The sequence below is a fragment of the Medicago sativa genome, chromosome 8 (genome assembly GCF_051527215.1).
Source record: "Medicago sativa cultivar Bolivia chromosome 8, Bolivia_mono, whole genome shotgun sequence".
Taxonomy (NCBI): Eukaryota; Viridiplantae; Streptophyta; class Magnoliopsida; order Fabales; family Fabaceae; genus Medicago; species Medicago sativa.
This window is the reverse complement of record NC_140756.1, coordinates 63,013,537-63,041,001: the sequence shown is the minus strand read 5'-3', so window position 1 is coordinate 63,041,001 and position 27,465 is coordinate 63,013,537. Positions and strand designations below refer to the sequence as shown.

The 27,465-nt window shown below is 33.1% G+C and overlaps 4 protein-coding genes across 10 annotated transcripts; 3 read left to right on the top strand and 1 right to left on the bottom strand.

The window, feature by feature from the left end:
* The first annotated feature begins 1,727 nt into the window (after positions 1-1,727).
* Positions 1,728-8,158, top strand: LOC146900361 (F-box/kelch-repeat protein At3g23880-like). 6 transcript variants are annotated; one of them, XM_085738899.1, is made up of 3 exons: positions 1,728-2,900; positions 2,931-3,067; positions 5,165-6,123. In XM_085738899.1, exons 1-2 carry the CDS (start codon positions 1,863-1,865, stop codon positions 3,036-3,038), a joined length of 1,146 nt encoding a protein of 381 aa, XP_085595025.1. In that variant the 5' UTR covers positions 1,728-1,862; the 3' UTR covers positions 3,039-3,067; positions 5,165-6,123. The 6 variants fall into 6 exon arrangements, with proteins under 6 accessions (XP_085595025.1, XP_085595023.1, XP_085595022.1 ...); XM_085738897.1 differs by adding an exon at positions 8,037-8,158 and having other exon boundaries at positions 1,729-3,067; positions 5,165-5,179; XM_085738896.1 differs by having other exon boundaries at positions 1,729-3,067; positions 5,165-6,253.
* On the top strand, positions 7,433-11,309 carry LOC146900360 (mechanosensitive ion channel protein 1, mitochondrial-like). 2 transcript variants are annotated; one of them, XM_085738892.1, is made up of 6 exons: positions 7,897-8,031; positions 8,112-8,216; positions 8,292-8,392; positions 8,800-8,907; positions 10,542-10,763; positions 10,905-11,309. In XM_085738892.1, exons 2-6 carry the CDS (start codon positions 8,117-8,119, stop codon positions 11,007-11,009), a joined length of 636 nt encoding a protein of 211 aa, XP_085595018.1. In that variant the 5' UTR covers positions 7,897-8,031; positions 8,112-8,116; the 3' UTR covers positions 11,010-11,309. The 2 variants fall into 2 exon arrangements, with proteins under 2 accessions (XP_085595017.1, XP_085595018.1); XM_085738891.1 differs by having other exon boundaries at positions 7,433-8,216.
* A 937-nt stretch (positions 11,310-12,246) lies between these two features.
* ICME-LIKE1 (alpha/beta-Hydrolases superfamily protein) lies at positions 12,247-18,873 on the bottom strand. The gene is made up of 11 exons (XM_085738890.1): positions 18,333-18,873; positions 17,661-17,737; positions 17,459-17,528; positions 17,298-17,378; positions 17,044-17,118; positions 15,273-15,374; positions 15,031-15,171; positions 14,359-14,424; positions 14,119-14,262; positions 13,015-13,105; positions 12,247-12,696 (listed from the first exon to the last, which is right to left on the bottom strand). The coding sequence occupies exons 1-11, from the start codon at positions 18,743-18,745 to the stop codon at positions 12,535-12,537; spliced, it is 1,422 nt and encodes a 473-aa protein (XP_085595016.1). The 5' UTR covers positions 18,746-18,873; the 3' UTR covers positions 12,247-12,534.
* Positions 18,874-23,610: 4,737 nt separating this feature from the next.
* On the top strand, positions 23,611-26,969 carry LOC146900358 (uncharacterized; the record flags this gene model as incomplete). Its single annotated transcript, XM_085736940.1, has 8 exons — positions 23,611-23,737; positions 23,835-23,919; positions 24,021-24,150; positions 24,280-24,434; positions 24,697-24,802; positions 24,935-25,198; positions 25,287-25,637; positions 26,901-26,969. Coding segments are annotated over 8 exons (1,287 nt in total), but the record flags the coding sequence as incomplete, so codon positions are not given.
* Between the last annotated feature and the right edge of the window lie 496 nt (positions 26,970-27,465).

The following is a 27,465-nucleotide window of genomic DNA, read 5'->3' as shown; positions in this document are numbered from 1 at the left end:
ATTGAAGAGATTCATAAACTTCAGCGAAAGTTTGTTTGGGGAGACACAAATATAAGTCGAAGATATCATGCTGTTGGTTGGGAAACTATGTCCAAACCAAAGAGCCTCGGTGGTTTAGGATTAAGGAGGCTGGATATTATGAACAAGGTGTGCATCTTGAAGCTGGGTTGGAGTATATACTCTGGATCAAACTCTCTCTGTACTGAGGTTATGAGAGGTAAATATCAGCGAAGCGAAAGTTTGGAGGAGATTTTTCTAGCGAAACCGACAGATTCAAGTCTCTGGAAGGCGTTGGTTAAATTGTGGCCAGAAATTGAGCGCAACATTTTATGGTCGATAGGTGACGGAAAAAGAGTTGCAGCGTGGAAGCAACCTTGGATTGATGTGGGGCTGCGTGTTGTAGACATGGGTACTGATATACATATACCTCAAGAGTGTGTTGGCATGAAGGTAGCAGACTTGGTGGATTCTAATGGCAATTGGAATTGGGATATGCTAAAGCAATGGTTGTCTTTTGATGTGTTGCAACGTATCATGGCTATTGCAACACCTTATGAGAATTTAGGAAGTGATAAATTAATATGTCCGACTACCATAAGTGGGAATTTCAAAGTAGCTTCAGCATATTATCATTTATCAAAATTCAATTATGATGATCAAGATGTGATTTGGATGAAGTTATGGAAACTTAATGTTCCTGAACGTGTTAAGTATTTTATGTGGATTATATATCATGGAAGATTGCTAACAAATTTGAGGAGGAGTAAGATGGGGATTGGAAGTCCAATGTGTAGTTGTTGTCATGATGTGATTGAGTCTGAGATTCATGTTTTAAGAGATTGTCCAAAAGCTTTGGCTCTCTGGATGAGGGTAGTGGATACTGCTGGAAGGGCAGCTTTCTTTGAAGGTGATCTATCACATTGGATTAATTTTAATATGTAATGTGAAGTAGCTTGGAGACATAATGTTGTTTGGAGAGATTTTTGGGCTATTGCTTGTCATACTCTTTGGAAGTGGAGGAACATGGAAGTACATGATGGTAATTTTCAAAGACCATTACATGTTAAAGATATTATCATGAAATATATAGAGGACTATCGCAATGCAAAGCGAAATTCTGATATTATTGTCACGCAGCCGAGGAGTTTGGTGATGGTGGGATGGAAGTGCCCGCCAGTAGGTTGGGTCAAAATTAATACTGACGGTGCTAGTAAGGATGATTGTCTTGCGGGGTGTGGAGGTATTATTAGGGGAGCAGAAGGTGAGTGGTTGGGGGGATTTTCCAAATTCTTGGGAAAATGTAATTCTTTTATAGCGGAGTTGTGGGGAGTTTTGGAAGGTCTCTGGTGTGCGAAAAGAATGGGGTTTACATCGGTGGAATACATGTGGATTCTTTGGTTGTGATAAACATAATTACGAAGGGGCAAGATATCAATTCGATTGGAAGGAGTCTTGTTCAAAGGATTAGGCAACTCTTACAGATGGAATGGGAAGTTAAGGTTCAACACTCGTACCGTGAAGTAAATAATTGTGCTGATGCTTTAGCTAATATGGGGTGTAGAATGGGTCATGGAATGATGTTTTATGAGTCTTGTCCGACTCAAATTAGTCATTTGTTAGCTGCTGATCAAGCATGAACTTCTTTTTCGCGTTTGATCAAGATGTAATTTTTTTTTCCTTCTGGGCTTCGGCCCTCCTGTCAATAAAAAAAAAAAAAAATACAGATTAGTGTTACACTCTTACAGAAGAATTGGGACATTTCTTCCCAACCTCTGTTGTGCTACATAGAACCCTAATTTTGTAATTCACATATAGATCGATAGCTAGCCTCTGTTGTTGAGAAATGGCGCAGGTTAGCAGCGATGGAGAAGAAGACCCAAACGACATCGTCCTTACTTCTCTGTCACTCACGGCGGACTTCTCCGCCGCCGCCGCTTCCGACTCTTCCGTTCGATGTCCTGCCTGAGATTCTCTGTAGACTTCCAGTCAAATTACTCATGCAGCTTCGATGCCTCTGTAAGTTCTTTCATTCTCTAATCTCCGATCCAAAATTCGCAAAGAAGCACCTTCAATTATCAACAAAGCGCCACCACCTCTTGGTAACATCTAAGAACAACTTGGGTGAGTACGTTCATTGTGATTCCCCAATATCTTCGCTTTTTTCCACTTCTATCATTACAATGACACAACTTTACCCTCCTAATACTATCACATCTAGAGATAACATTGCGCACGTGTTGCGCTCTTGTGATGGCATCTTTTGCGGCATGCTCAATGCTGGTTCTTATTTTTTATGGAACCCTTCCATTAGAAAATTGAAGTTATTGCCTCCTTTGGACATTCCACTTGTAAGTGATCTTTTTAGGGTAAGCTTTGGGTATGATTGTTTCATTGATAATTATAAGGTTATTGTTGTTTTTTCCAAAAACAAAGTATGTGTTAATAGTTTGGGGAATGATTATTGGAGAAAAATAGAGGACTTCCCATTTTCTTATCGCATTTGTGGACCGGGAGTTTTTGTGAGTGGTACTGTTAATTGGTTGGCAAGGGATTCTTTGGATTCTAAACGTGTTATTGTTTCTCTTGATTTGGAAAAGGAGTCGTATCAAAATCTTTCACAGCCTGATTTGGTGAACAATAATTGGACATTGGAGGTGTTGAATGATTGTTTGTGTATATTTGCACGTAGTGATATGTTTTTTGATCTTTGGGTTATGAAAGAATATGGAGACAAAGAGTCCTGGACTAAAATGTACAGTGTTCCTTACATGGAAGACCCGGGTTCGTCTCCCTACCCCAATGCATTATATATTTCCGAGGATGACCAAATGTTGATGGAAGTTTATGATCGAGAAAGTAACAAATTGGAAGTTTATGATCGAGAAAGTAACAAATTGAAAGTTTATGATCGAGAAAGTAACAAATTGAAGCTAGTTGTTTACGATCCCAAAAATGGTACTTTCAATATTCCTAAGATTCAAGTCTTCAATCATGTGATACGCCCAAAAGTCTACATTGAGAGTTTGATATCACCTTAAGCATGAGATTCAACTACAAAATCAATATGGTTAGTTTCTATTTGTGTTGTTTATTTTACGCTTGTTTTGATTATTGGTGATGTTGGACCATTGTTAATTACTGTTTAGTTAGTTTGAATAGTTGATTCTTGCACATCGTGCATTATATTTCAAATAGGTCACAATCATGAATTGCATTAAATGGTTTCTCATTTGATGATAATATTTGATTATGAAGATATTATAATATCTGCTCACTACTCAAACTTCTTAATGTTTGCTTTAAATCATGCACAATGCATTATGGACTAAACTGAATATGCTATATAATACCATTGTGATGTAATTTTTAAATAAGAATATTCAGTATTCAATTTCAGCAATTAGGCGCATTTTCAATATATTAGATGTTTTATAGTGAATCTACCTCTGTTGCTTGTTGCTTTCAAATTCGACAATGTCATTCACTTTTGTTCATGTTTTTGTTTAATGCCACCCTATAGTTCTCTTGTTGAGTTTGGGTTTTTGCCTATAAGTAAATCACAGATTAGTTTGTGCCTTGTGTTTGGATGTTTGTTATGCAGTGGAAGAACATGAAGGACAAAGCATAGAAAAAACTTGTGATGTAAAGAAAGTAAAATGACCATTGATGATATTCATTGCTCAAAATACAATGTTTCAAACAAAACTAGTGGTGAAAATCTAACTAAGTCGTTAATTCGTTTTTGTTGTAAGAAGTCATCAGAATGTTGGCACAGGCTTTTGAAATGGGATTACGACTGAATCAATTTGTTTTGCATTGACGGATATCTGTTGCAGTTCTCTATTTATATGTAAATGGGGCTTCTCTACCAATTAGCCTTTTCTTTTTCTTGGTGGTGATGATAGTTGTGAAATTATAGAGTTCATAATATATAGGTTCTTTGTTTTCTCATTTTGGAAGATATAAAATCAACTAAATATCTAGAAATTGAGAGAGAACAGAGTCATATCTTGAAAATTTCAATTTTCCGATGACAGGATGGGATTAACATAGTCTTTCATGCTCTATGTTTGTTATTAGGTTTAATTGACAAAAATTGCTTTATATACTAGTCTAGTATGATAGTGTTGATTAATGCAAATGAGCACTTAAATAATTAATGTATATGTAGCTCATGGTACAAGTGAGTTGCATCTCAACTTGGGATAATATGTGTTTGGTTGGGTTAATTGTCGAAGGAGACCCATAAGATAGGAATACATTTTCTTAGATTTTATAGTAGTTTTTTTCTCATTGTTTTTTTACAATATTTTCTTTCAATATTAATTAACCTTCTGGCAATGCTAGTTTCTAGTATTGCTACATTATTTGATTTTCTTGCAACTATTGGTTAACTTGAACTTGTTTCATATTATGCTAGTTTTTGGCTCAATCTTGTAAAAAAATTCTTAGAAACACCTTTACTTACTATGGAATTGTCTTACTCTTCTTCTCTTTAGTATATAGTTCTCACTTCTCACCTCTGCGATTCCCATTAATGCGTGCGTGTCTATGAATGTTGAAACTCATAAGGTGCTATATCATCTTCTAAAACCTATTATAGAAATTCATTTCTCAAGACCCTTGAGTTTAAAGTCACCGCACTTGTTTTTTGTGAGTCATATTCTTACACCACTTGCTCTTTTGATTATGATACACTTCACATTTTTGGGAAGAATTCTTCTTTAGCTTTATAAACTTATAGTGAAATTGTAAGTTATTCAATTGTAATCAATTTCAATTGCATTGTTCTTAATTGTTGTTGGTTTGGGACTAGCTAGAAATTGTCCGAGTAATATTCGCCTAATAGTATGGATATTGTTTTAGGAATGTGGATATTGGTGTTAGCGTGGACTGAACGGTATCAAATAGAGTAGGAGATTGGTGCTGGTTTTTTCTGATTTAATAATCTTAAACTGCATATTCTGCGTTAATTATGGAACGAGTTGATTGTGTGGCAGTTTCACTTAGTTGTTGGCTGCATGTATACCCTTGTTTTCTGTTACCTATATGATTAAATTTCTTGATTTGTTTGCCTGTTTGCAAAGAATGTACCGAAAAATAGATGAAACTTGCATTTAATAGATTCATTCATGTTTTCCGATTTATGTTTACCACTTTTCAGGGTATTCATGGAACGAGACCCACAAGTTAGGAAAAGAAGAATCATTCTCTGTGATTTTAGAATCCTTTTTTTCCCTCATTATTTGTACTAGGTTTTCTTTCAATATTAATTAGCCTTCTAGCAATGCTACTTGGGATGATTTGACTCTTGCATCTGTTGGTCAACTTAAACTTGTTTCATTTCATATCATGCTAGTTTTTGGTTCACTCTTAGAACCATTCTCTGTAAAATTTTAGGAATATAGGCGGAGCATATTACATATATGAAAATGCTAAATGATTTCATTTTAGTCCTTTCTGAAGCATATTAGGAGGATATCTGTAGTTAACATCTTAACATCGACTATCCTCCACATAATTCAGCTGGATTAAAAAGTTTTAATTCAGCATTACTTCTTGAAAATGTGAATATGGCAAGTGCTGCAATACTTGAAGACAATATTATTGCCTTAAACTTGTGTTTATTTATCCTTTTTTAGGTTTAAAATTTAACTGTTTTAAGCGTTATTTTTGGTTTCGAAATTGAGATCTTTGTTGTGGGGCATTTCATCAGCCGTGCTCATGATATTATGGCTGCATGTGATAATGCATACATGGAAAATTGTTCAGGATGTTGATGAGTTCGACAAAAGCTGCACAGACCGAAGAATGCCTAACAAACGTTGCTTTAAGCTACTTAAGATTTCTTTAGCTGGACATATGGAAGTGCTTGTCAAAGAGTTTATAAGGATTGGAGCTAATAACTGTGAGAAATTTCTTGATGAATCAACAAGTAAAGCAAACAAAGGAATCTTCGCTAAGATGTATTGGACTTTATGCACATGTATTGGACTTTATGCACATGCCTTTCCAACTCTATCAAAATACTCTTTTGCCTTCCTTGGACGTAAAAGTCAAACACCTTCATTAGTGAAAAAGGTTAAATGAGAATTACTTGATTCTTCTGTCAAAAAAGAAAAAGAGAATTACTAGATTCTTCATTATTATTTGGTAAGGAGCTCTATAGCAACTTAGATCTTGTACCTTCCTTTTAAATTATGGTATTGATTAGAAACTGAGGAAAATAATATAATTCTAGTATTGTTTAAAACCTCCGTGAGTCAACTCACATAGAGATTAACACTAGCGTGAGTTAACTCACGCAATGTTTTACACTTGCATGACTTAAGTCACGCTGCGTGAGTTAACTAACGCATAATTTTACACATGCGTTAGTTAACTATTAACTAACGCAATGATATTTTGGTCAGTTTGGTTTGGTTGGGTGGGAGCAAAACTTTGTTGATAAAAAAACAATTTAAAGATACATTGTAGTTACTAGTCTTTAAATGATCCAGATATATATATATATATATATATATATATATATATATATATATATATATATATATATATACATCTTTCTCAACAAAAAAAAATAAAAATGGAAATAAAACATGGTATTTTAAGAAAATACTACAAGTCATAATAAGAGCAGCAACATCCATTGGCGCTTTGGCAGTGCACTTGCGCGGTAGATATTCAAGTCTTAGCATCAACATACAATATCTAGCAATACAAATCTAGGGCTGGACATCGGTCGGTTTCGGTCGGAAATCGGTTTCAAAACCCCAAACTGCACAAACCAATGGTTGGAGTTCCTATACCCAATTCCGACCATGTTTTGTCTCAGTTTAGTCTGTTACAGTTTAATCGGTTAAGCCGGTTACACGGATGGGTTTGGTCGGTTAGCCACATCATAGCCCAATTTGAATTTGGCCCATAAACTTTTTTTGAAAATATGTCTCAATTGAAAAAAAATATCGTTATTTTTCCATAATATTGTAATTCTTAACTTACTATGCGAATATAATTAATATGATTTTTCTTAGGGTCATGTTAACTTATGCCCTAAGGGCACAGGTTAAGAATCTAAAAAAGGAATTAAAATATAAAGTTTGTATTGAAAAAATAAGTTTTTAAACTTTCAAGACATTGAATGCACGATTTTCAAAATTAAATTTCTACATTTAACTTTTAAACTTGTGCCTTGAGGGCACAAGTTAACATTTCCCTTTTTCTTAAATTAGGCCATTCAACAGCCCATCTTACGACTAATCAATTAACTCAACAAATTAAATTACAATTTTATACCAATTTAAAGAGCCATATTAAGACATTTAAGTACAGTTATCCAGTTATAACCCAATGGTAGGCATTTTAGTAATTTATTTGTGTTGTTAAGAACTTGTGAATGTGAAAAAAGCAATAGTCATGGTACTATCAGAGCACTACTATCAGTATCACTATCAGAGCAACAACAAGTGACTGTCCATTTTTTTCCAGAAAATTCGATGTTTTCATAGCTGATCTTCTTCACTTGTTTACAATGGCGGCTGCTGCTTTTCGTATTGCCATTACTTCACCTGCTCAAACTCGATTTAAACAATTGCCTTCAGGTCACTGTGGTTTCGATTTAAACAATTCCCTACGGTTTTATTCTTCTAGGTCACGTTTCAGTTTACACATAGCTTCAAATTCAAAGACAAAGTTAACGACTCCTTTGTTGAGTTCGAAATCTCAAATCCATTCATTGAGTTGTTTCGGTTGGGGTGGAGGAGGTAAGGAAGATGAAACAGGTGCCGTGTCCTGTCAGAGTTACGTCAACAACAACGGTGGTCAAAATTCCGATGATGATGTTCCTCTCCTAGGATGGTTTCAACGGATGTTGTTGAAACTGAACATCATGATCAACGGCGATGAGCAGTATCCTTATGAAATCCCCATCCGTTGCTTATTTCTCGCTTGGGTAGTCTCACAACTTTCTTTGTTAGTAGCTCCTGTGTCAGTAGCTCCAAAAATCTCCAAAAATTTTCCACCCACTTGGAGGTACGCGAGTGCGAGCATTCTTGCGTTTGTATGGTTTTTAACCATATTTAAAACTAATGGTGATAGATGGATTGTGTTAGACAAAATGATTTCTATCGGGATAATTGCGATTGTGTTGATTGCTTTGGCTCAAGGTTATAGCTACTATTTGTTAACTTTCATAGGAGTTGGAAGCTTAGGAGTAGGTAAGTTGATCTCCTTCTTTTTGCATTCATTATTAATTTATTATACAACTGAGTTATTATCTCTATCTTGTACAGGTTTTGTTGCTGCATCTTTTGCCACCGACATACTCAAGAATGTTTTCTTCCGAGTATGGATTCATTTCTATAATATCTTCAGAATTGGAGATATAGTAAAGGTATGACTCACAATCTGTTTAGTGTATATAAGAATTTGGTTTTACAGTTTCGGCAACATAAAGAACCGTTATGTCGCCACCCAGATTGCATCTTTATATAAAACCCTTGTTGTAACTGATATACAATTCAAATTATGACACCTTAGAGTATGACGATAGAAAATTGATAATTATGACACTTTAGATGGGTAAACCTGTTTAGATGCACAATAGTGTTATGGCATACTAGAATGTTCTTCAGTGAGAGGTTTGGAACACGGTTGCTTCTGTTAGAATAATACTAGTGAATTTCATCTAAAAAGAATGTCTTTTTTTACTCTTTATGAAAATAGCTTACCAAAATTAGAACAACGTTAGGTGAGGTTTTTTTAAGTGAGCTCTATTCTTATTTTTCTTATGTTGTGCAGGCCGGATCCATAGAGGGTAAAGTTGTGGAGATAGGACTGACGAGAACAACGTTGCAGAGTATTGATAATTTCTTACTAACGGTTCCTAATTCATGTTTTTTGGAAGAGGTAGGCCTTCCTTCTCCCCTCCTTTCTTCCATCATGTAATCTTTTTTCGATAGAGGGTCAAATTCTCTAGTTCCACCTTTGTTGTTGTTGAAATTAAGTACCTTATTGGCTGTTGTGCTTTATGTCTTACGAATATTGTTAGCCTTGTTTCTTGTGTGATAGTGGACAAGCTAGTATGTTTGTATTTTTTCAGCTGTGGGAAGTGTGTTTTTTGCACCACAAACAGTATTGTATTATACCATCAAACCATTTAATGCTAATTGTTATGATTTAGGGGTTATAACAAACACTGTATAACTAATTTGATTTAGAAATAACCTGTTATTTAACTTTCTCGCTTACACACCTTTCATGATTTGGGTAACTTATTCATGCAGTAACTCTCTTACACATACACCGACGCGCACATTTATATATGCGGCTTTTATGAATTTTATAGAATCTTAAGATCAGTGTCATATTCTCACATTTTACGATCTCGACTCCCCTTACCAATCCTAAGGAAAATCTCTGTTTTGACTTGCAGCAGTGTAGCACATAACTGAGCATCTTTAGTATTCACTTGCATTGGCTAGTATGTTTGAATCTTTGATTAAAATGCATCTTTTATAGATTTCGGTTTTCAACAATTCTTACAAACATTTTTACGACTCAAAACTTTCTTTTCTATGCTAACTTTGTAGGCATCTTACGACTTATATACTTTCCGTTCCTACTTTTTCCTGGTCATAATATGTAGGGACCCAAATGTGAGTGCGCGTTCAAGCGGGCTTAGCACATCTGCTGCCATTATGCTCATGCAGTTGATAGAGATGATGTGTATAAGGGTATTCGGTTGTAGTGGTATGGGGAGTGAGGATAGAGAGATATGTTGAATTTGGGTTTGCATCATAAATTAATATGTGGAGTATATTATACCATGCCAACATCTTTGAAGAAAATAAGTAATTGTGTTATGGCTAAATATTGTTTCTTTTCTACTTTGATTTAAGTGTTTAATTAACTCTATTTGGTCATCGGGGAGCATCTTAAACGTTGCTTGAAAGCACATATGATTATCTGTTGTCTTATGGCTTTTTATAATGCAGCATGAAAGTTAGTGGTGGTGCTTCTGGCCGGTTGGTTTTTGCGTCACTGTAGATATATTAGTGTTAGGAATAGCTTTAGTGTAGGTTGTATTCTATATGGAGCCCTAAGGTATCGGTTTTTGAGAACTCTTGTCCTTGTATTTGGTTTGAGAGTTTTGGTGTCTAGCACATGATAGTGTAGTCCCTTTGCAATTGTGATGTTGGGATTTTTTTATGAGTATGTTGTATTAGAGAAGAGGGATACATGAACAATGCATTTTAAGGATCAACGAGTCCAAATTTCTGAACAAAGGTTGCCAACTAGTCTTTGTGTCCCTATCCATAATGGGTACCACATCTTGTAATTCTTTGTGGCCATACAGATGCATTAAAGATTAACCATTTTGAGTTGTAGCAGTGTAGCACATAACTCAGCATCTTTAGTATTCACTTGCTTTGGCTATTTGAATCTTTGATTAAAATGCATCTGTTATAGATTTCAGTTTTCAGCAATTCTTACAAACCTTTTGACGACTTACAACTTTCTTTTCTATGCTAACTTTGTAGGTAGTTGTGAATGAGTCATGTGTTGCTTATAAAGCAATTCTTACAAAAATCCCTCTGCAAAGTGAGGATTTAAGTAAGATTTCCCTTATATTAAAAGATATAGCAGGCATGTTGACATCCAGTGCAACAGTTTTATTGAAATATGATCCTCCGTACTGTTATGTGTCCTGCATAGGAAGCTCCTTTGTTGAATTGACTATGGGATACAACTTGAGGAACACGGTACGCCTCCTCTCATAACAACATCATATGTTGAGTCTTACACTAGATGACTTAACTCATTATTCTTACTATTTTAACACCATCATATGTTGAGCCTTACACTAAATGAATTAACTCATTATTCTTACTATTTTCTTTCAGACCATGGCTGAGATCTGCACTGCAGAACAAGATATCCTTCTGCAAGTAGTAGAGATAATCAAGAAGCATGGTGTTGCTCTTGGCAAGAAATTGACACTAGGCTAAAAAACCACCAATCAGTAATGTTACAACCCAATATCAACTGGGGTTAATTGAGATAAATTAGTTTAATGTCACAATTTATCTGAGGTTTATATTTCATATCTTTTGGTTTTTGAAGAGTTGTGGATGCAACTATTGTCCTTAAGATTTTGAGGTCAAACGGGGAATATGCTGCACATTTTAATTACAAGAATTTAAGTTCCTTTACATAGCCTTGTTCATGGCAGTCATTCCAGTTCTGGACATGAATCATAATGTTTGATTTAATATTTAATTTTTAAGGTTCTTAGAATAATTCAGTTTATAGTTGTTCCTAGAATTATGAAAAATATTTATGCTTAGATATAGATATGAGGTGTGAAATAGCCTGAGGAGCTTGGCTTCTTCATATTAAAATAGTTTTAATTGGGTTTTTAAGGGACCAGATATTGATTTTTGTGAATAATATTTTTAAGAAGCTTTTGTCAATGAAATGGTAAGAAACATTGAATTTGAAAAGACAGAGTAATGAAAAATATTTATTTGTTGACAAGATATAATTTACTTTTTAATAAGTATTTTTTATTCAAATTTGTTATTAATTTTTTTTGATAATGTGAAATATAAATATATATTTTTTTATATATATTTTCCTTAACATTTTCCTTATAAAAATCATACATTTATCTATTACCTATCGAACCCCGACTGAACCCCAATTAAACGTTTGAACCTTGAACTCGTAACTACGCGGGTTCAATGACCAATCAGATTTTAATTACCTTGCTCTTTATAGAGCAATTTTCCCCAAATTAATTTATAATTTTATCGGTTCAATGTCGGTCATATTTTAATTACCTTGAACCCGTCGCTTTTTTTATTTATAAATTTATCATTATTTAACTAATTAAATACTTGAATTTAATCTTAATTTCAAATTTGATCTAACCCTTCCTTCAAAAAAAAAAATTGATCTAACCCTAATTCAAATTTTAAATCAATTTTTTTTTTTACAAATTTTAAATCAAATCTAATCAATCTTAACAAATCAAATCTAAACAACTTCAAATATTTTGAATTTAAATATAATAATTAAAATAAAAAATACAAAATCAGAGTTTCATCAGAAACGTCAAGCTAAGCTTTTGACATAAATGGATTGGTCACATATTCCCACAACTCTTTACTAGATTATGTGGAATCAAATATCACCATAACATAATTGATCAACAAAATAAAAAATCACCATTATGTTGGGACATTTTTAACAAATGGAAGCAAGGTTGAACAGAATGAAATCAAAATACAGATGATAAGTGTTACAGTCTTACAGAAGAATCCTAAACCTAAGTTGTTACAACTTTTCATTCACTATACCTAACCACTATGTTCCTATTGGTGTTTCCAGAAATAACAGTAGTGTGAAATGTTGAATCCTCAAATACTAATGGAGAGTCTTCTAAACCTACCAAGTTGATAAGTAATCTAGCAAGCCACAATAATGGTTATGTACAAAACAAAAATGAATAAAATCAATTATGTTTGTTGGCTAGAAAGGACTGACTGTATGAGCCAATTTTAACATGAATTCCGGTACAAGCCGTTTCCTTGGAGGAGCTGTTGCATCTCTAGAAAGGGCCTCGGCATCGCCAGCATGAATATATGCTACTAAATCATCAAACATGTCATCATCTCCACCCCTCATAGGATCCTGAAAGGCAGAGGCATTTGAAATAAATGGTTAGTTAAACAACGTTGATCATCCATGAGAAGTTTTTTCCCAGAAAAATTAGCAAACACCGCCCCTAAAGAGAAACATTATCTGTAAACTATATTAACTAACAAATTTTTTACAACAGTGAAAATGCGAAAAAAATAAGTTAGTTCAAAGAGGTAAAGTGAGTGATACGGTTAGATAATGCATTTTATCTTCATATACTGATCGAGTAAACCGATCAAGACTTTGATTTTAAGTGATATAGATCAAGCTCATGTGACTTCAGATGGGAAATGCAAAGTGGTGAATTACCTGTAGAAACACATCTGTATGAGTCTTCCCTTCATATAAAATTGATTCAGCTTTAACTCCAATTCTTTTAAGAGTGTCAGCAAATGATACACTGCAGAAAACAAAATATTAATCATAGTCCAAAATCTGAAGAAAAATATATAATTTTTTTTAAATAAAATGATTCAATTTAGAAAAAGAAGCAAAATAATTGTACTTCAAATCACAGTTCAAATTCGCCACACAAATTGAATACCCTGTCTTAAAGTTGTATGTATACTTACTGAGGGTTAAGTAGTCTTAAAGTGTGCACACATGTAAAAGAAAAATTTGCAAAGAACTAATTTCAACATATCTCAAAAAACACAGGTTCAACAGTTTGTTCACATAATTAGCACACAAGTTGAATTTGTACTTGAATCCTTCTTGTATACAATTAGGTTGGTAACTTCTAGCTAAATATTTCAATGATAACATAAAGCTTTGCATTGCTTAATACACGTCGACACTACTAATGTCAAAAACATAGGACACTGGCACTCAACAACAGCAACAACAACCAAGCCTTATTCCACTAAGTGGAGTCAGCTACATGGATCAAATTACGCCAAAATGTTCTATCATAAACAAAATTTTGGTCCGACTCATTAACCTTCAAGTCTTTCCTATTAGTTTCTCTTTTAGTTTTTCTAGGACTTCCTTTACTTCTAGTGATATGACTATCCTCCATCTAATCTACTCTCCTTACTACAGAATCCAAAGGTCTTTTCTCTACATGCCCAAACCACCTAAGCCAATTTTCCTCCATCTTTTCTACTATAGGTGCTACTCCGACTCTCTCTCTCTCTCTCTCCAATATTTTCATTTGTAATCCTATCCCATCTAGTCTGAGATAAGTCTAAGGAGTGTCCAAGGTGTATCGTAGCAAAGAAAAAAAGTTTGTTTTAGACACTTGGCTGAGTTGTCAAACATGTTACAGGTGTTGGACACAAATGCACATAATCTCAAAGGTGTCCGTGCTTCATCAAAATTTAAAACCATGACACATTAATTGAACAATCTATAAAAATTGATGTTTTCTACTGTCAATACATAATTTGAAAACCTCATGAAAGAGGCTCGAACCTTTGATCTGACGGAATAGAATAATCTCCGGTGCCATGAAAAAGAACCATAGGAGGTAGTAGAGAAACAGCATTTCCAAAGTTTGGATCTTGAACCATTACTTCAGGAGAAAACCGTCGCAGTGATTCCTCCCCTTCCATTATGCTGTAATAGATAGAATCTGTCATTTTAAAGTTTAACACAGCAAAAGAAGCAGAAAATCTAAACACTAACTCACTTTAAGATAGATTTTGAGTGTACCTTAAAAAGAGGGAACGATAGAGGCCTCTACTATGGAAGTGGTCTACTAGGTTAAACAAATTATACCTGATTTGAAGTAAGCAGAAATGAAAACAAGTAAATACTTCAATTTAAGTGCATAATCAATAATCATTATTAAACAAAAACCGGAAGAATCTGTAGTTATTGCATATTTTTTTATACATTCAAGATTAAGACCATCATGCAATGATGGACTTAAGGCATGCAAAGATGGACTTAGAGCCTGTTCGGATTGACTTATTTGAGCTTCTCTTCTGGCATAAACAGTTGTGAGGCTGTTTGGGAGAACTTATAGAAACAACTTATGGCATGTCCATAAGCTGATTTGAGCTTATTTATTTAAGTTGTTTTCAGCTTACCTTCATAAGCTCTATACGATAACTTATGAAAACAGCTTATAATTTACATGACAACATTTTGACTTTATTTTATCTTTTTTCATAGAAATAACTTGTACATAAGCATTTATATGACAAATATTTATGCTATAAGCACTTAATTAAGTCGTTTATCCAAATAAAACCACGAGCATATACTATCGTTGGTTTCATACTCTGTATAAGGACCCCCAATGTGTCACTAAATCAAATGCTTTATCGCATAACACAGTCAAAATTTGCATTTAACACAAAAAATGACAAGGTTGCATACCCTCCAGATAAACCAAAATAAGCCTTAATCTGGGAAAGACTCCAAGAAGTACTCTCTCCTTCACCAGCCTCTTTGATTGCCTGTTCCACCATTGTACACGCTGCAATATGTGCCCCAGCTGACTGCCCCATTAGGTAAATTCTGTGGACGTGAAAATACATAATAAAGTGATCAAGAGAATCCATTACCTTCAGAGAACGAGAAAAAAGAGCACCTAGTAATGAGAGGATGATTATATATACCTGTTAGGGTCACCTCCATATTCTGCAATGTTGTTGCATATAAATGAGATACCTTGCGAAGCATCATCTATCATATCACTGATGGTTGCTTGAGGAAAATTTCTGCACACAAAGATATGTCCGATGAGACTGTGATATGAAGAAGATATATGCAAGCAACATACTCTTTTCACTCTGCTAACAAGCGTGTTTTTGTCTCTATTATTTTCGAGAGGGTTGAGTTAGGCCTCGATAGTCAACGCAAAACTTTGTCGAATCTCTATCGGACAATTGGAAGGGAAAATTCTATCGAACAGCTGTAAGACCGGCGATGTTGTATCAATTTCAAATATATTTATGCACAAAATTATTTGTTTGATTAATTGAATAATTGTACTCAAGTAACTCGGTTTTCCTTGATAATAGACAAGTTAGAAGTGTACTAGCTGCTTGTTCAATTCTATCATACGGTTCATACATAATTTAGCAAATCTGTTGAACGTATTTTTTTGAATGGTCGGGAGTATGTCAACCAAACCTTCTCTTTATCACTATAAAGCAATATGGTATTGCACATGAACTCACATGTGCTAATTCTATTATAGGAGCTCTACAAATCCAGTGTCCATTCCTAGTTCGTGATAAGGGAAAGCTGTTAAAACTTAAAAGTAATGCCTATTTAATAAAGGTTACACTCTCGTGTCTTGGTAATGAAAAGCATGTTCAACTTATGACATTTTCCTTTTCTTCTATTATTTAGTGCCTGTAATCTCTTTGGTTGTGTAGCCTTTGCTCGTGTTCATCACATTGTAATGAGCTTGATCCCGGTGAGATATCAAATATGTTTCCTAGGTTATGCTCTTGACAACAAGAGAAATAAATAACAACTACCATTCAAATCATTGTTTCTTTTTTCCATAGAAGTCAGTTTTCATGGAAATAAGTCTTATTCATCCTCAATTTCAAGGGGAGTGTACTGGAGTTCTCCTTTGAAGCTTATTCATCCCTTCTTTTTCCCTAATTTCTTTCACTTGAATATAAGCCTTCATAATTACACTTTTTCTTCCCAGTACTGTTGCTTAGAACAATTAAACCCAAATTGACTCTTTTGTTTCTGACTTTAATTATCTCCGTATATTCCTATATTTTTCTCTACATAAATTTAGGGATGTCACAAACTGCAGCCATTGAAGCCACAATCGCAATCACGATGCAGTTGTGACTGATGATCTCTCAAACTACAATATTGTAGTCAGTGGTCACAAATGGTACGACAGTAAATCGGAACCATACGTAAAACAGAATACCTTATTTATGAATTAGGAACCATATCAGGCAAAAGATAAGGGTAGAAATTTCATCACATTGAGCAAACACCAATTATTTCCTTTGTAACAAATGGCCCTCAAATACACTACTATTTAATGTTCAGGTTTAAGAAAAGTACTATAGCTTGTCATATCAATATCATGCAACAATTACCTGAACAAAAGTATATTAACCCCTAAGACTATCCTAATCATATAACAATATTTGATATTTCTAAACAAAAAGAGCTATCAATGAGTTTTCCTTTTTCTGTGCAACCTAAAAACAGGTGGATCGGGACTAAAGCAGAAATAAAAACAACAGAGAAGAGAGAGCGCAATGATAATGTGGTTAAAATAGAACTTGTGAACAGAAGAATACTAAGCATTTGTGTCCATATCAACTTTAATACTACCAAATTGAATCTATTACTACTAGTCTACTACTGCTGCTGCAAAAATGGGATAACAAATTAAAAGATCACCTGTAATCTATGCATGCTACAATGATATCTCTCTCCGAAAGTTGTTGACCTAAAAGAGAACCCCATGCTTTGTAACTGCACAAATACAAATACTTCAAAACTTGTTTGGACTGAAGTGACTTTACATGTTGTCAAGGTGAATGTGTGTGCGTGTGTGTCTAGACACACACAAATACATGAATCCTTTCAAAAATGAAACTAGGCATATGGTAAATATCAAATTCGACAGGGAAAAAAATATGGACATCACATACCCAATAATCCAGGCTCCACCAGTAATGAAAGCAACAACTGGTTTTGGCCCGTCACTATTTTTAGGCAAAAACAAGTCAAGCCTGCAAAGAAAATATATTATTAATCAAAATTACAGAAGTTATAACTATGAATGTAGAGGGAAAATATAAATAAAGCATACCTATTTCGTGGTTTATCTCCATAAACTATACTTCTTCGTATCTGACTAGAGAAGAAATAATGATATCCAACTACAAAATAGAGGGAAAATACTTATTTCTCCAACAGATTTTTGATGTGAGATGCTAATCTTTTCAAATCAAAATTTGTAAACATATGATTATTATGCATGATAATTATCCCATAGATCACTAAATTCAAACCTTGAATAAAGCCTGGTAAAAGCAGCAGAGCATAACATCCAAGAGCAAGGAATTGTGTAATCCATTTATAGCCTACCCTGAATAGAAATAAGTGATTAGAAAGCATCCATAATTGGGATATGGAATGATATTCATGGAAAATAAACAAACAAACATCACAAATTTTTTTAACATAACATCAAAATGCAAGAATCCACAACCACTATGAGTCTTAATTGCTGTTCCTCTTGATTGAGAGCAATTTGAAGAAACAACTTATCCATAAGCTCTCATGTGATAAGTGTTAATTGAAGAACTTAATTAAGCGCCTATCATATAAGTTCTTTTCATTAGCTATTGTGGAGAGCTTATACAAACAAGTTGAAACCAAATGATTAACTCAAATAAGTCAATCCAATTAGATATATACTTCCGATGCCAGAAAGGCATCCTGGTGGTACATGTTTGAGACCTTGGAGTGTGCTCCTCTCAAGGTCTAACGCTTGAATCCTCCATATGCCAATTTTCATGAACTAGTCACTCTGTTTTAATCGGGCCCCAATTAGTGAACGGTGAGATTGGTCCCTCGGATCAGTCAGTCATTGGATCAAATACCGAGTTTTTTTTTTTTTAAAGAAAGACATAACAAATTGAGATGACATAGATAGATAACAGAATATATTTCATACATACCCAAGATATGTGAACATCTTCAATGCAAGACGAGTGACAAGAAAAGTTTCAGAAGCAACATGCCTAACATCACGACCAAAAGAAGATCTCTCAGAACTTCCATTAGAAACACAAGACAATGAATCATCACTAGCAGCACGCCTCCGTCTTTTCTGATAGAAACAAGAAACACCACCCCCACCCCCACCACCCCCACCACCACCAATTGAGTTGTTGAAGCTTGAAGCCTTTGATAGAAGAGGCTTAACAGACATGATCGCGTTGTTATTGTCTTTGAATGAAGAAGAGATCAAAAGACTCGTGAAAGGGTCATCAATATCTTTAAGCAACATTGTTGAAGCTGAAGAAGAAGAAGAAGAAAGAGGCTTCTTTGGTGGTTGAAAATTGGTTATGGGAAGGATCTGAGATGGCATTTTTATGTATTAGTTTTGTGACAATTGGCAGTGTGACAGCGAATGTTGAGATGAGATGGGTTGGTCACAAGTTTGTGTTTTTTTTTTTTACGAGGATGTCGGATTCGGAAGAGAAGATGATGAGTTGCAGAGGAGAGAGAAAATGGCAAAGATGAAATTATATAATAAAGGTTTTCATTGGTGGAATGTGGGGCCAGTTGGGTATTGATTGAAGTTATCAAATGACGAGGTATGTGCTGTGTTATGTTGTGTGGATCATAATTGATTCCAAGCTCCTAATCGATTATCGAGACCAGAATTGATTCTGCGATTTTTGTTGTTGTCGAGTAAACTGATTCAACCTATAGATTATAGAATGAGTTTTACTTAGTTTAAATTTATAGTTTTTGATTTTAGAATTATTTTTTATTTACAAATTTTAAGTTTAAATTATCCAACACAAATTACATTTAATTAAAATCATTTTCAACCAAAATCAATTCTATACACCGCAAAATCAAACATATGCTTAGATTGAATTTAAAGTGTTTGATAATTCATAAAAAGTTGATATTGAGGGGAAAACTAGAGAGAGAAGCTCTGACTTCTCTCTACCTTCTCCTCCCGAGATGCTTAGGTTTTTCCTAGGCAGCTAAGTGGTGGTTTCCCCCCAGTACCTCCTGGTCTCCTCCCAGCACCTCCTGGTTTTCGTTTTTTCTTCCTTTCTTTTACTGTTGTTTTTTGTATCTAGATCCAGATCTGGCCATTGATGGATGTTTGGAAAAAGTCTGAGCTGTTAAAGGAGAAGGCTGTGAGTTTCACTCTTGGTGTTATGATGTTGAAGCCTTCAAGATCCATCCCTGCGATCTCCTCTACTTTGGCGGAGCGGCCACCACCAGAGCCACCCCCTCCAGTTGTCGTGAACATATGGACAAGACCGCTACTGTTGCGACTCCCCTCCACCTTGCAGAAAACTGAGTTTGGTTTCTCTTCTCTGGAGCTTGGCACCGAAAGGCCTCCACGGAAACCTCCATGGGTGATCTTCGGTTGGGTTTGTTTAGCTTTGTTTGAATTCAGCTCTGCCATTTGTGTGTTTGTTGTGGGTCTTGTTTGTTTTTTATTGTTGGTTTGGGTATTGTGTGTTTGTTTGAAGTCTGCCTTTCCATTTGTGTTTGTTTGCTTTGAGTCTCTATCTAAACTGAATTTGAATTGCTGGTATCACACAAGCTTTATTGGCCTCTATGGGAATGAATCCAGTTTCATTACCTTTGCCCTTCATCAATTGATTTTTGTCCAGAATGACAAAGTGAAAAAATCCGAGACCAAGTGTAGTCGAAATGGGCGTGATGTGGTTGAAGAAATGATCCGTAACTGGATAGAAAAAAAGACTCTGGATTCTCACATCTCCTTTGTCAGACATAGAAGATGGAAGCTGTTGATGGATGGATTGTTAGGTTATGTAATTTGGCTCAAATTCTCATACCTGTCTCCAAAGTTTATGTGTATTTCAAATCACAATTTAGTAGGTTTTTTCTCTTGTATTGGCTCTTCAAAATTGTTGGGAAATACCCCTTCAATGTTAACACTAGCTATTTGTAATATTCTCTACTTTATGAAATGTTAAAGCTATTGTTTACCGTCAAAAAAAAAAAATTTAAAGTGTTTGATTAAATTAACGATTAAAATAGTTAATAAATATGAAATGATATAAAAAATATATTAAATAAATATTTATAGTTTTCAATTAAGATTGTATGAGTAAAATCGAGATAAAATGTGATGAGTTATAAACTAGTTGAAATAAATTAGCTTGTGAAAAAAAGTTATAAACTTATAAAAAGAAAATTATAAACTTGTGAGAAAAATCTGTCATGGTGTGTTTTTATGCTTAGATATATTTACGTGCGAGCGAATTAGATAATAATTTTAAGTGGAAAGTTAAACGTCACTAATGTTACATTAGTTAATAAAACTAGTATAGACATAGTACTGTATTTTTTTGGTAAAGATAGACATAGTACTGTATGTTGAGAAGTGGTATGTGTAACTTTTTGAAAGTCAATAAATTATCTTTTTTTTTTTAAATTTTTTTTTTGTTGTTTTTAATGAAAAACTTTGGCTTTTTACTTTTTTTTTTAACTAATACCCTAAAAATTAAGCAACCCGCTAATCGTGAAACTTTTGGCTTTTTACTTTTCAAACTTACAAATTTTATTTTATATTTGTGTGTGTGTGTGTGTGAGAGAGAGAGAGAGAGAGAGAGAGAGAGAGAGAGAGAGAGAGAGAGAGAGAGAGAGAGAGAGAGAGAGAGAGAGAGAGAGAGAGAGAGAGAGAGAGAGAGAGAGAGAGAGAGAGAGAGAGAGTAGGTTTGTTACGCATTTAAAACAAAAAAACACAATTTTATTTAACAATAATTTAGAGGTTAATTTCTTAGAGGTTTTAAAAAAAATCATAAGTTAATTTTGTGAGGGTATAATAGGACAATTAACACTTTGAAAAAAAAAACTTGTTTTAAAAAAATATAGTCACAAAAAATGATTTTAAAAGAAACTATTTTAAACAACTATTTTTCTAAGAATATCTAACAAACGGACGAAATATGGATTAAAGATGAAGAGATGATTTGTGGCACAAATCCGCAATGACTCTTGTCTTATTTATAAAAGGTCTTAAGTTGTCTTAAACAGCTTTTTGGAGCCAAAATTTGAGGTTAATTTTGTCATTTTAATATTGACACATCATTATTCTTATTATTATTTAATATATATTTAAGCAATTGAACAAACTTTTGCTAAATTTAATATTGACAACTCATTATTGTTATTATTATTTAATATATATTTAAGCAATTGAACAAACTTTTGCTAAATTTGTGCCATAAACTACTAAATATGTTTTTTTTTTCTTCCATAATCTTAGTTTTTTTTTTTCGTTTTTTTTCTTTCATAATTTTATTTTGTTTTTCTTTCACATTATTATTTAATAATATATATTTAAGCAATTGAACAAACTTTTGTTAAATTTGTGCCATAAACTACTAAATACGTTTTTTTTTTTTCATAATCTTAGTTTTTTTTTTCCTTTCATAATCTTATTTTGTTTTTTGTTTGATGAACATCATAGTTTGTTTTCTATTTTCTCTATTTTTTTGGTAGTGCTATTTTCTCTATTTATTTGGCAATATAAACACCGATCCCCATATGTTTTTTTTTGTTTTTTTTTAACTATGTTTTTCTAAAATTTCTCATTAAATTTGTGCCACCAAAGAAAAAAAATCCTCATCTAACGTTTGTCTTTGGTAACTAACTCTGTCTACATCTGTGCCACTTTATGCCAAAATATAAGTAACATCAAATAGGATTTATAAGTCATACTTCATCCTTCTTCCTTCGATTAAATCATCTTGCTTCAAATTAATCGTACGTCATATTTTTTTGCTTTGAATCTCTTTTTTTATTTCTAACTTCTTTTTTATATCAACGATTAAAGTATCTCTCTATTAATATTTTTAACTTTGTCTACCTTTCCATGATTTATTTCTTTTCAATTCTATGTAGATTGAATAATGGCTTCTCATATTACTGATATTGATGACATTGTTGCTGGAAAAATCGATTAGAAGATACGTGTTCGTATAGTTAATCTTTGGAAAATTCCTGATTTCAACAAACCAAAAGAGGCATCCAGTATTGAATTACTATAACATGTTTGTGTTATGTGTGATGAAACAGCATGCCTCTATATACTTTTATATGGTTCTATTATACATATCCATTTTTGTTATTAAAGATCTTTGATTTATTCATGTATTTCACAAGTTGTATCTTCTGTTTTTCATCACAGTTAAATTAGCCTATTAAATTAAAAGAACCATATATGAACATGTTAGTAAAACAATTAGCCTATTAAATTTAAACGATTAGCCTGTTAAATTTAGAGGTGGGGATTTATTTGTTTTGGTTGGTGCTGTGCAGTTTTTGGGTGCGCGGGGTTCCTGTTCCTCCACTATAATCTTCTTTGTTATTTTGAATTCACTACACTTTCTTTTTGGGTGACTCTGTTAAAAAAAAAATTAAACAGCCAAACTGCACAGCCGCATCTAACAGGACTGCCCAAAACACACCCGAAAAACAACCTAAACTATTATAAATTGATAATAAAAGAAGTTTTTTAATTTGATTCATGATTGTCCATACTATGGACGTGTTGATAAGATTATATCATTGTTTTTTTATGTTTCACCTTTATTTTTTTTAAAAGAATTTGTTTCAGTTTTATAATTCTCATTATCTTTTTATTCACATAAATTCACATAATATTTTATTTATTTCAGTTGTCAAAGATACAAGCTTCTATTAAAAGCAAGGATTTCAAACAACTTGGAGATTCTATTGAAGATGGTGCTTCATATACTATAGAAAAGTTCTTGGTCCAATTTAATAAAGGAAATTTTAAGCCAACAAATCACAAATACAAGCTAACTTTGATAGGAAGCACTATTATAACCAAAACATCTTGTGATAAAATTCCTGCAAATTTGTTCAACTTCACAAAATTTCAGGACATTATTGGTGGTACTGATAACGATGTTTTAATGGGTTAGTACTTTATACTAAAATTACAAATTAAATATTAACTTATTTTTAGATTTTTATGATTTCTTCTTTATGATTTTGCAACCATGTTTATTTTTAGATGTCATTGGCCATGTGGTTGGAACGACTGACATTAAGGATGTTCAAGTAAAAGGAAAAATGACTAAAATCTTGGACTTGATGCTTGAAGACCTTGAGTTAGTGGAGTTTTTTTTTATCTTTGTTTTAACTACATATATAGATGTTTTTTTAATTATTATTATTAGTCTAATAAAAATTATTTTGTAAATTTCAGGAGCAATCATTTGTACTTTATGGGGTCATTTTGCTGAACAAATGAATAGCTATATGAGCACAAATGGAAATACTTTTCCTATTGTAGTTGTTATGCATCTATGTCGACTTAAAGTTTTTGGTGGTAATTAGATTATCTTTTTAAAGGTAATTATTTTTAATTTCTTTGTATTGTTAATGATATATATTACTTAATACCTTTTGGTGTATCATTTTAATAGGTATGTATGAGATTGCCAATGCATTCAATGAAACCAAGTTGCTTATAAATCCCAACATTGAAGAATGTTGCACCTACAAGAAAGGGTATGCACTAACCTATCGTTATTACACATATATTATATATTGATAATTATTGAAAGTTTTTTTGTTTTTGTTAAGTATGATTTTCTTATATTTTACGATAGAATGGAAACTGGCAATGCATCTTTGACCCAAGGGGTCACCCAGATGATAGCACAATCTTCACTTACTTTGTCTAATGATCTACTCCAAACAAAAAACATGACAATTTCAGATATTACACAAGCTAAACAGGTCTACAACTTTATGTTGATTTGCTTTGACTTATACTATTATACTATGTTGTTAAATAATTCTTAATCCATATCTTTGTGTTTTAATTTTCTAATTATTATTCTTAAAATAAATTTAATAACTATGCAGGTGGGTGCATGTGTTGTCTTGGCTAAAATTATTGACATAGACACCAATAAGAAGTGGTGCTACGTTTCATGTGATAAGTGTTTCAAGAAGGTTGAACCTGTTTGTACAAAACACTTTTGTGAAAAATGTGATACATTAGTCGATGCTACAAAAAGGTAACGTTTTCGATATTAATTTTTCTTATGATTCACTCATGTTTTTTAAGCTAAACTCAATTATTCTTTCTATTCGGTTACTTATATAATTAGCAAATCTAATTTCAATTTTTTTTTCTTTCTAATAACTTACTATGTACATGATTATATAAACGACAAGTTGCATCATCACCACTTTTATTCTTTTGGTCACTGATTTTTTTGGTTAGTGGTTCCTTATAAGGTTATTGAATCTTTCATGTATATTCACTTTTCATTTTAGGTTTATGGTGCACATTCATGTTATGGATGATAGTGGGTCAACTACCTTTGTGTTGTTTGATGGAGTTATTTCACAGCACTTTGGAAAGACTGCAAAAGAACAAATGGTATTGATAATGAACTTAAGTATATTGTCTTTTGTATTTTTTATGTTATATTATTAAAACAATAAACATTGGTTTTAATTGTTTACTAATCCCTTTCAAAAAAAATTGTTTACTAATCCAAATCAAAAACAGGAAAAGACCACAAATGATTATCCAACTGAGTTTGACACCTTACGTGATAAGGAAATGCTTTTCAAACTGGAGATCAATCAAAAAAATGTTGAACAAAGGTTTTATACCTATGCAGTCAAAAAGATGTCCGATGACAATGAAATCATTGATGAGTTTAAGAAAAAGTATTATATTGAGTGTCATGCTGCTCCTCCGAATGGTAAGGAAGATGATGATGTTGATATCATAGGTCCTATTACTCCCCAAACTGATGATAACATTAAGGTAGTTAAATATTCTTTATATCTACTTTAAAAGTATTCATAAAACTTATTAAATTAACTATTTCTATGAATGTTTATTATTCATGTAGCTTCTTGGTGATGAAGCTAATTCTATTCCTAAAGATACTCATCCATCCAAGTCTTTGAGAAAGAGAAACGCCGACTCAGATGCAACATATATTGACGTTGATTGTCAAACTCGGTCGTCCACCACTAAATTGCGGAAAGTTGTCAAAATTAAGCAAGGACCTCAAGATTGTTTGACACCTTATTTTTATTTGTCTATTCGATGTGATAACGAGAATTCTAAATTACTTCAAGTTTTTATTGGTTTTATTTTGGACACGTTAATTCATGCTCACTTACAACTATTATTGTTTCATTTACGATTACTTTATTTATTAATCAATGTCATATCTAACTTCCCGTGCATCGCACGGGTCTTAATACTAGTACAAAAATTAACATTTTTTCGCAAAAATTAACTAAAATAACCAACTTGACCCATGAAAACTTTAAATGCTATGAAAATTAAAGTTGGATTAAAATGTATAATATTGTCATGGGTGAGGGTAATAAGTTGTGAGTTGATATGTGTATTTGTATGGAAGAATTCACACTTGGGTAATAAGTTGTGAGTTGATATGTGTATTTGTATGGAAGAATTCACACTTTTGGGCATTGTGGTCTCAATGTATTGGTACATGTGTTAAGAATACATTAGGTCGCCACGTACTACAGTACTTCCTTCACACTGAAGTTATTTATTTTGGACACACCACAAAAAGGTTGAGTTGTTTTGGTGAGGATCATGAATGAACGAGTTCCATGTTTTGCTGAGAGTGACACACATGCATATGCATGGAATCAGACATTGCTGGCAATCTCGATTGAGCAGTTTTGTCAAGGCCTCATCATTATTTGTGTAATACCAGTGTGACACCCGTGCGATGCACGGGTTAATGTATATGCTATCAAACAATGTAATTTGACTCAAAGCAGAATTACTAATGAGACCAAAATTTAAGATGATTTATCGATAGAAACAACAAAGCAAACTAAACATACAAAATACAATAGATGGTAAAACACATGACATACAACTTACAAAGTAAGGATGACAAATTCTTGTTCAAAAAAATAAGGATTGCATATTACAATGCACCCCTAAATAAAAAATTTACGCTACACCATCGATATGAAATCAAGACAGTTGAAGTATTTTGACATGAAGATTCAAAGGTTGCCGATCAATATTGGAAGATCATTTATAAGAAACAATGACATAGAAGTGATGCATTAAGTGTAAACATGAAATAGTATAATTAAATTCCGACGGACAATGAATCAAATATAGTAAGTTTGAGTTGAAATTCAAAAACAAATTGAAGTTCAACTATAAGAGTTAAGATTAACCTTTTTTATTTTTATTTTGAATTACAAATATTTTTAATAAATTCATGGAGATATATCTGAGAGTGTATTTTGAAAATTAAATGGTATAAGACCTAGTTTGAAATTGTTTTATTAAACTAAATGATATAGCAATTTTTGGATCTATTTCTATTCACACCACCATCTTAGGTGTAGACTCCCTGAATTAGCCATAATTGGGCTAAGCCCAATCTCCCTCATCAAACCTGGCCCCTCTCCTCTCACCTTCATTTTTTCATTCTTTTTTTCATTCTTCTGTAACCTTACAGAAACGCTCTCTCTACCTCTACCTCTCCCTCCCTCAACTGTCGCCGCAGCTACCTCCCCAACCACCGTGAGATCGTCCTCGATTGACCAAAAGGACCATGTATTCTTTATCTCCTCAACCTTCTCTATATTTATATTCAAACAAAATCATGAGCAGATCAAAAAATGGGTATCTACTTCTCTACAAAACACATGGAAGGAACATACTAAATTGAGCAAAATAAAGGTAATCTAAACTATTTTCACCTTTCTTTCTCTAGATCCTTTTGCATGTCTTACTCCAATTCTTACTATTGTCAAACTGAATTCATTATCCTTTTAGTGTTAATTTTGTTGGTTTATAATATTGTATGTTTCAAAAGTCAATCAAATACTTTGACTACATGGCATGAAATTTGTTTGTTGTATTAAAATGTTGAATTTTGTAATACTATAGTTATCTTGAAATTATTGATTTTGCAGAGTTGAAAATGGACAAATTGAAATTTGATTGGCACTATAAGAATTGTGTAAAATAGTCTTTTATGTCCTTATCATTGAAAAGCAACACATACACTATAACACACC

Excerpts from the sequence above, each read along its gene's own strand:
- LOC146900361 (XM_085738897.1), top strand. The coding sequence starts at position 1,863 with ATGGAGAAGAAGACCCAAACGACATCGTCCTTACTTCTCTGTCACTCA.
- LOC146900360 (XM_085738891.1), top strand. The coding sequence starts at position 7,532 with ATGGCGGCTGCTGCTTTTCGTATTGCCATTACTTCACCTGCTCAAACT. Across the intron at positions 8,217-8,291 it reads AGTTGGAAGCTTAGGAGTAG|GTTTTGTTGCTGCATCTTTT; the intron begins GTAAGTTGATCT and ends TATCTTGTACAG. Across the intron at positions 8,908-10,541 it reads ATTCATGTTTTTTGGAAGAG|GTAGTTGTGAATGAGTCATG; the intron begins GTAGGCCTTCCT and ends CTAACTTTGTAG.
- ICME-LIKE1 (XM_085738890.1), bottom strand. The coding sequence starts at position 18,745 with ATGCCATCTCAGATCCTTCCCATAACCAATTTTCAACCACCAAAGAAG. Across the intron at positions 17,119-17,297 it reads GGTGGAGCCTGGATTATTGG|TTACAAAGCATGGGGTTCTC; the intron begins GTATGTGATGTC and ends GTATTTGTGCAG. Across the intron at positions 14,263-14,358 it reads TATCGTTCCCTCTTTTTAAG|CATAATGGAAGGGGAGGAAT; the intron begins GTACACTCAAAA and ends TATCTATTACAG.